Source organism: Pelodiscus sinensis, chromosome 31, assembly GCF_052426305.1.
Source record: "Pelodiscus sinensis isolate ZL-2025 chromosome 31, ASM5242630v1, whole genome shotgun sequence".
In the NCBI taxonomy this organism is placed as follows: Eukaryota; Metazoa; Chordata; order Testudines; family Trionychidae; genus Pelodiscus; species Pelodiscus sinensis.
This window is the reverse complement of record NC_143082.1, coordinates 373379-382471: the sequence shown is the minus strand read 5'-3', so window position 1 is coordinate 382471 and position 9093 is coordinate 373379. Positions and strand designations below refer to the sequence as shown.

At 47.5% G+C, this 9093-nt stretch overlaps 1 protein-coding gene across 5 annotated transcripts in view; it reads right to left on the bottom strand.

Moving 5' to 3' along the window:
* Positions 1 to 4219: 4219 nt before the first annotated feature.
* The window catches only part of LPAR2 (lysophosphatidic acid receptor 2), a 64367-nt gene continuing 59493 nt past the window's right edge, over positions 4220 to 9093 (bottom strand). For all 5 annotated transcript variants that reach the window (XM_075902470.2, XM_075902469.2, XM_075902468.2 and 2 more), the window contains exon 4: positions 4220 to 8189. In XM_075902470.2, the coding sequence (XP_075758585.1) occupies positions 7888 to 8189 (302 nt within the window). In that variant the 3' untranslated portion in view covers positions 4220 to 7887. The remainder of the gene's footprint in view (positions 8190 to 9093) is intronic.

Below are 9093 nucleotides of genomic sequence, written 5' to 3'. Positions count from 1 at the left end.
ACCGCCACGTCTAAATGGCTGCCTGAAAGCTGGTAGAAACACAGGAAGGGGCACCCAGCTTGCCCAGTCTCAACTGCTGGCTGGTGAAGGAACACCCTCAGCCCTGCAGTGGCTGTTTGGGACAATCTGCTTGCCGGAGAGTTCCTGCCTAGCTCCCAGTGCCTGCAGGTCGACTCATGACAGCGAGCAGGGGAACAGGCATCTAAGGTTCTGCAACAGAGGCATTCCACATGAATTCTGTATTAAGAGTAAGAATTGCAGTGCAGCCGGGAACACTGCAACCTGCAGAAAAGTGTGGGGAGCTAGGCTAAGGCCATTCCTCTTATAAGCAGGGCCTCATAAGATCATCTTATTTACACCAGGTCCCTCAGCTCCTCTTACCGTGAACAGGAAGCAGGCACATGGCCATGCAGAGCAAAGCTCTTGGGCCAGTCTTTTCAAACTTGCATGCCTAAAGTCAGGCACTAAAATCTCCATGTAGGCACCCAAGTTACTGGCCTGCTTTTCAGAACCACAGGGAGCTGCATGGGTTCAGGCCATCTGAAAATGAGACCTCTTATCCACCAGCTCAGAGCCTAACTGTAGGCTGCACGTTAGAACATTTTTGTCACTGGCTAAAGGTTTCTATCACCCTCTCAATTGAACTGGTGTCATTAACCTTCCCTCCCTCCACAGCCCCAAGGTACCCCGGGCCAAACTTGGCTGCAAAGGGGCCCTGTTCACACTCACACTGTTGGAAGGTGGGCCCTTGACCATGTGCTAGATTTAAGCAAGGTGAGTCCTGGATGATCCTTTTCCCTTCTCCTCCCCATGGAGCATCCATACCCATATGCTGTGCACAAGAGCAACTATCAAATGCCTGAACCTGTGCTTTCCTGAGCAGCCTGTAGTTAGGAAATTCAGTTGAGACACGTCCCAAGCTACAAAGCAAGGGACAGCTTTTAGAGCCACTACTTTCCTATAGGCCCTGCCTCTCCTGGCCAGACAACTGCCCTCCATCTCACCTAGAGGTTGCTGTTTGTTAAAAGTTATGCTCAACTTCTATTGCTTCCAGTTCTTTGATAGTCAGCAACAACAGACGGAAGCTGAAAATACCTCCAGAGCTCCCTAAGCTGCACAGCCACACAACCTCCCATTAAGCCCTGTGCAGGGGCTCAGGGCTGTGGCAGAGATAAATGTCTCTCCCCATGCCTAAAGCTGCCAGGGCTGGCACCAGCACTGAGATGCCACAGCTGGTTAGCAGAGGGGAGATGCTCCCCACCAGCCCCAACAGGGAGCCACTCAGGTAAGCCTCAGCCTCAACCCCCCACCCCTCCTTGAGCTCCCCAGCCCTGAGCACGCTCCTGCACCCTTCAGCCCACACCTCAGCCTGTGCCCCCTGCACCTCAGTCCTGAGTCCCTTCCCAGTCTGGAGCATCCCTCCTGTACCCCAAATCCCTCATCTCCAGCCTCACCCCAGAATCTGCAACCCCAGCCAGAGCCCTTGCACTCCAACCCTCTGCCTCAGCCCAGAGCCCCCTCCCACTCAGAACCTTTGGCCCCACTCCTGCCACAAGCATTGTGTAATATGCACCAATATGAAGGTGACGTGTCGCACATCCCTTCCATACCATGTCACCTCCACACTGGTGCACATAAGAAAATGTATTGCACTCAGGGGCGGGAACAATTCGAGAGATCCCTGCCTGCTGCGCTCTTGGAAGCGCACAGGTAGCTCTGCAGAGGTTAGATCAGTGGTCCCCAATGCGGCGCCTGCGGGTGCCATGGCGCCTGCCGGGCATTTATGCGCGCCCACGGAATGATTTGGGCCAGCCCCAGGCGCGCGTGTGGCCCTACCCCCAGATGCCCAGCAGCACCAAAAGGTTGGGGACCACTGGGTTAGATCACAGAACACTAGAACTGGAAGGGACCTCGAGAGGTCATGGAGTCCAGTCCCCTGCCCAGCACCGCGACTCTCGTACATCTCTGACAGGGGTCTGTCCAAACTGCTCTGAAATATCTGCAGAGATCGAGATTCACAGCCTCCCTAGGTTGGCCTGCAAGCGTTCTCCCTACTACAGCTGTTACACTTAGGGTATGTCTACACTGCCACCCTCGTTCGAACTAGGGTGGCTAATGTCGGCATTCAAACTTGCAAATGAAGCCCGGGATTTAAATATCCTGGGCTTTATTTGCATGTTCCTGGGTGCAGCCATTTTTAAATGCCCCATAGTTCAAACTACCTGCTCGCAGCTACACATGGCACGGACTAGGTAGTTCAAATTAAAGCTCGTAATTCGAACTACCGTTAAATCTCCTTGCAGGAGGCATAATGGTAGTTCGAATTAGGAGCTTTAATTTGAAGTACCTAGTCCGTGCCGCGTGTAGCAGGTAGTTCGAACTACGGGGCATTTAAAAATGGCTGCACCCGGGAACATGCAAATAAAGCCCAGGATATTTAAATCCCGGGCTTCATTTGCAAAGTTCGAATGCCTACATTAGCCACCCAAGTTTGAACTAGGGTGGCAGTGTAGACATACCCTTAGGGATGTTAAATTTTGCTCGATTAATCGAATAGTCCATGCAATTTGCATCGACTATTCAATTAGTCGATAAGAGCACCTCCACCTCTGAGCCACAGCAACATCCCCAGGGCTGTTGCTACACTTCAAAGGCGAAAGCGCTGCGAGGAGCACAGGGCCAGCAGGGCAGTCCCCCACTGGCCATATTCTCCCTGTGACACTTCAAAGCGGTAGCATCACGTGGAGCCCAGGGTCAGCAAGGGAGTCCCAAGCTGATCCCAGGCTCCACAGGCCACCGTCGCTTTGAAATGCTGCGAGGAGCCTGATGCCAGGCTCCCTGTGGCATTTCAAAGTGGCAATGCCACACGGAGCCTGGGGTCAGCAGGGATTCCCCAGCTGATCCCAGGCTCCATGCGACGCTGCTGCTTTGAAACGCCGTGTGCAGCCTGGGGACTCCCCAGCTGGCCCCAGACTGCACGCGGTGTTTCAAAGCGGCAGCACCACATGGAGCCCAGCTCTCCACACGGTGCTGCTGCTTTGAAGCACCCCGTCCTCTTCCCCCCACACCCCTCACTGCCTCTTTCTGATAGAGACAGCAAGGGTAGGGGAAATGACTAGTCGACTAGTGTGTTGATTACCTGTTAAGCATTTGCTTATTGGACAGTCGGCTACTCGACTATTTGTTCACATCCCTAGTTATACTATCCAGACATTACTCAAGTCACTGAGTTGCAGGAAGACAGGCAAGCCTTTGGGATCTTTCCAAACAATTTCCCCTTATTAAACAATCCAACAAACAAAACTTACACCACACCTTCAATACTGGCCTCCTTTCCCAAGTGCCCTTGTATGACTTTAGGCAGTAACATGCCTTAAGGAATTCCAGCCTGCCAGGAAGGCACGACTCCTCACTCCTGGAATCATATGGCCTAGCTTTGATCAAGCTGTGTGTTCTCACATAGGAACTATTTTTAAGTGATCAAATATGTGCTACGTGTCTCTTCCTTCCTTCCACCCAATGCTCGGGGAGTCTAATAGCCACATGCATCTCTGACATTTAGAATAATACAATGCAAGCCAATTTCTGGCTACAGGGATATTTTCTTATTAGTAGCTTGAAAAAGTAGACCGACTTTCAAAGGGAGGTTCATACTTTGACATTAGAAATCCATTTTTTTCGTCTTGAGATGGAGAGCAAGGGATACTAGCTCTGCTTTTTTGTCTTGCGCACTAAGAAATTAACAGTGCAGGTATAGTGCATCATGAATCTGCATTAGTGTGACACCAAAGAGCCAAACCCACATGCACTTGCCAGTATCTCATTCATGTGCAATGAGAAAGTTATTTCTGAGTCTGCAAGTTGCCTCTAGGAAGCTGACAGTGTAGCAGAGAACATCATAACCTGCTCTGCAAAGCGGGTAGCTAGACACACACAAAAAAGAATCGGGAATGGAACACGAAAGGTAACTCCTGTTCCCAAGGCTTTGTGTTTCCTGGGAAATCATTTCTTGTACAGAGTCCTGACCAGCCGCAGATCTGCATTTGATCGGTTTTGGGACCGGTTCTGTTCAATATCTTCATCAACGATTTAGATATTGGCATAGAAAGAACGCTTATTAAGTTTGCAGAGGATACCAAGCTGGGAGGGGTTGTGACTGCTCTTGAGGACAGGGTCATAACTCAAAATGATCTGGACAAATTGGAGAAATGGTCAGAGGTAAACAGGATGAAGTTTAATAAAGACAAATGCAAAGTGCTCCACATAGGAAGGAACAATCAGTTTCACACATACAGAGTGGGAAGCGATTGTCTAGGAAGGAATACGGCAGAAAGGGATCTAGGGGTTATAGCGGACCACAAGCTGAATATGAGTCAGCAGTGTGATGCTGCTGCAAAAAAAAGCAAATAGGTGTGTTGTGAACAAGACACAAGAAGTCATTCTTCCGCTCTACTCTGCGCTGGTTAGGCCTCAGTTGGAGTATTGTATCCAGTTCTGGGCACCACATTTCAAGAAAGATGGAGAAATTGGAAAGAGTCCAGAGAAGAGCAACAAGAATGCTTAAATGTCTAGAGAACATGACCTATGAAGGAAGGCTGAAAGAATTGGGTTTGTTTAGTTTAGAAAAGAGAAGATTGATGGGGGACATGAGAGCCGTTTTCAGGTATCTAAAAGGATGTCATAAGGAAGAGGGAGAAAACTTGTTCATCTTGGCCTTTGGGGATAGACCAAGAAGCAATGGGCTTAAACTACAGCAAGGGAGGTTTAGGTTGGACATTAGGAAAAAGTTCCTAACTGTCAGGGTAGTCAAACACTGGAATAAATTGCCCAGGGAGGTTGTGGAATCCCCATCTCTGGAGATATTTAAGAGCAGGTTAGATAAATGGCTATCAGGGATGGTCTAGACAGTATTTGGTCCTGCCATGAGGGCAGGGGACTGGACTCGATGACCTCTCGAGGTCCCTTCCAGTCCTAGTATTCTATGATTCTATGACTGTGTGGATTCAATCTACACCATTTATCTCCATTGCTGCGGGTTTGTGTCTGCACCTGCCAGTCCTCTGTCTCACTGGCTCTGCCTTTCCTTTCAAATTTCCTCTGAAATAGTTTCCCACTCTTCCTTCTATGCTTATTTTCCTTCTCCTATAGCTACTGGAAATCAGCTAGATTTCTAAGGATGACATCACTTGGGAAGAGAAAACTCACTAAAACTCAAGCCACCTTCTTTCCTTTCAGAACAAGTGACAGCTGTCACTCACCGGCTTGTTTCCACAGGAGATTTGGGCTCTCTTGATATTCACTGTCTGTATTGGGTTGAGGAGGTGCATTTTTAAATGGGAGAATAAATCACAGGCTGAATTTTTGCATAGTCACCACTCAGCTCTCCGACTCCACTGTTACAGAGAAAGTGTCAACAAGCTCCAAGGCAGGACACTCAGACGGGAGTGTCTGGCTGGCACAAGCCCTTACAACCAACAAGAACTCACATATAACAATCCGTCACAGCTAACAAAGGTGTGCCTCTTGGGCTAGTTTTAAATAAACCAGTTAAGATGCAGAAAACACAAAGATTGACCTCTCTAGGATGGCAGTAAACTATCAAATAAAGGAAAATTATTAAGAGACCGCTTTTCTCACTCCACTGAGGTACCTGCTGGAAACCACTTGCAAAAGCAGACTTTCTTGCTCTTTGTAACACAGAGTAACAGCTGCAACCCAGCAGAATAGGTGAGGTCAGGCTACTCAGCCAAGCACTCTGGGAGGAATGTGCACAACTTATTAAGGCCCAATTGCACATAAAAGCCAACTGCAGTTCTCTGAAGGTGTGTGTGTCATTTCATCCACTGCAAAAATTAATTCATAACCCGCATGCAGCACAGTCAAGGTTTTTTTTCTCCCGGAAATAATTTTGATCCCAATCTCACAGCTAAACACAACTAATGTACGCTTTTAATTATCTTCCCCTTAAAAAATTGTAATTCTGGACAAATATGTCTAAGGTAAATTTTGCTTTGCTTTAAAAACAAAGGAACTTTTATTGCTTTGCTGCTTCAGGGCTTTTGGCAGAAGCTTTAGGAAAATGGTTAGCGTTGTCCTGGGCCCAGTGCAGCATCTGTGACAAATCCCCAGGAGTCTACAAACAATGAGGATCTACTTCATTGCTAGTGAAAATTGGCCAATGGCTTCAATGCAGCTATGCCAATCTGCACCAGCGGAGAATTTAGCCCATAAAGCCCTTGGATGCAACTGTAGCTTTCTTTTTGGTAGAAAACATGTACACCACTAAAATCCTCAGCCAATCAAAGCACGGCCCATTTTCTTCCCATGGTATGAAAGTTTAAAAGGTAACAAGCTTTCCTAGCATGACCACACTGCACATGTTTGAAAGCTGTTTCTTAGTTGCATCTGGATTTCTGAGCTGCAGCATGAGACAGTCATGGAGCTAAACAGAAATAGCTATGATTGCAACACTGGCCATGAGGGAAGAAACTAAACAAAGTGTCATCGGTTTCCATATAGGCTTGGTAATCTCCCCAATTTCCCCCAGGCCCAATGGCATGTCATGAGACACGCTGATGTCACTGGGAATTGAGGGCAGTCAGTTCCAGGTTCCCCCCCACTGGAGCCAAAAGTAAACCCCCCACTCTCTCCCTTGGGAGAGGGCGCAGACCACTGCTGAGAGCCTTTGCAAATCCCACTCAACAATTTTGTTCATGACATGGGAGAAACTCGGAGAATTGTTTAGTCTCTCAGCCAGTCACACACATTCTCACTCTGGCAAAATGGCTGCCTCCAGCAGGGGGCGCTGAAATGACAATCACAACTTATCACAGCGTTCACAGACATTCAAGGGTCAAACACTCTGGTGTCATAAATTCACTGAAGTCAAGGTAGCTACTCTAGCAAAGAATTTAGCCCTATGTGTATTGGTGAGAAATGCTTCTTGTTTCTGTACAGTGAAGAGACAAAAAGGGATCTTGGTTTGCCTTTAAGGGCACATTTGAATGGATGGTGTTAACATGCTATTTCAACAAGAGAAGGTTAAGCTACAAACTGCACATTAAAATCCAGGGGAAAGTGCTGATTGTCTCACGCTCCCAACACAAAGCTGTCCAAAAGAGCTCCTGGTGGTGGCACGGGTTTGCTTCATGGGAACATGACTCCATCTTCATGAATAGGCAAGGCACTTGCAGGCATGATGACCAACTACCGTGTAGCACGCTTAACAGAACAACCGTGCTCCTGAAGCTGTTAGCTGCAGCTCAACTCTCTAGCCCAGGAAAGGGATTTGTGTTCCTAGGTCATCTGGAAAACCCCACAATACTTGAACAGTCAGTAACAGACACTTCAGCAAAGCAGCAACTTCATCTCACAAAGAAACTGGATCTTCCTTACAGATGCCTTGAAGAGAACAGGACTTTCACAATCTGTGGGTCAGAAGTCATTCAGGCAAAAGCCAAGCTCCTGCTGACTGCAATAAGTAAGGGAAGATTAAGCAAAAAAGACTTTGTGCTTTGGCCCTGGAACAATCATTCTTGTAGGCAGTAATACTGAAGAACTAAGACAATACTTGTCTCACGTAGAAATACTCATACAAGCATCTCAGTTGACATGGAGCTTGCCTGTGGATGCTGCTAGATTTCAATCAAGAGTGTTGTGAAGAACAGCACCTCTTTAATGTAAATCAAAGCCTGTCTGTGTCCAACAAGGCCCTGCCTTCACAGCTGTGCGCCCCATTCTGCTCACGCTACACTTTATCCCAACATTGATGCTTTCAAACAAGTTTTGTTTTTTTAAAACATTCTTCTGCTTGGCAAACAGTCCCACCGGGACTCTGCTCTCTTGCGGCTGCTAGGGAGTGGGTCGGAGGAGCCCTGGGATATGTGCCTAGAGTGAAGAGTCCAGGACAGAGTGGCCGTTCTGAGAGAGTATCATGTGTTTTGTGACTTTGGACTTCACCGACGCGGGAGAGTATTTGGGATTCCTGTTGCAGACATAGCAGAGGATCTTCCGGAAGGTGCTGCGCATCTCATTGTCCCGATAGGAGTAGACAATGGCGTTGATGAGGGAATTGATCTCTGCCAGCAAGAGGACATACTTCTCCAGAGCCAGCACATTGCAGCTCTTACAAGCCAGCCCGTCCAGCAGGAGCAGCACCTGTCCTGGAGTCCAGCAGATCACGAAGGCACCTGGGAAAAGAAGAAAAGTCGTAAGAGGAAAGTGAAGCACCAGGACTCCTATCTCCACCACTGCCTTGCTGGGGAGCTGTGAGGGAGTCATCTGCCGCCGTAGCTGGTCAGGAAGCGTTTCCTTCACCCCTCCCCCAACAAAACAAAGAAAATGAGGTTAGCGATCTCTTCAGTTTCAGGTTTTATAGTGAAACCCCACAGAGGTGTTTAACTACAGCAGGCTAGTTCCTGGAGAACCGTCTCTTTCTTCAAAAAGGCATTTTCTGTCAAAAAGTTACTTTAGATGGAAAATTTTCAGCGAGCTCCCTTCACTGCTTTGGTCTGTTTTGCTGCCTGACTACATTGAAAAAACTGGCTTACACGCTATGGGAAGGAGAATGCATTACTAAGCTCAGTTAATTAACGCTAAGGTGACGAATGCAAAGAAAGACACATGGGAGGAAACAAGAGAACTCCTTATACATTTTCCAGGTTTCTACAGAAACTCTGAGAAACCCGCAGTGTCACTGTGTGCAGTACAATGCAGACCTTGGTGCAAACTGCAGGTTCCGTGAAAAAAAGCAAACAAAATAGTAGGCTGGCTAAGAAATAATATGAAAAATATCCCAACACCCTTATATAAATCAACAGTTCATTGCAGGAATTCCATGTGCAGTACTGATCACCTCACCTCAAAAAATAAGTTTGCAAAATTCAAGGGGGCTCAGAGAAGTGTGAGAAGCATGCTCAAAGACCTAGAGAAATTCTCTTCTGAAAAAAAAGGGAAAAACTTGGCATGGTTTAACAAAGAAGAGAGGATATGATATGCCCACGCCTTGACTTCTGCATGCGGTTCTAGTCACAGGCTCTCAAAAAAAAGGATACATGTGATTTGGAAAAAGAAGCCAAGAAGGAAAATGACAAT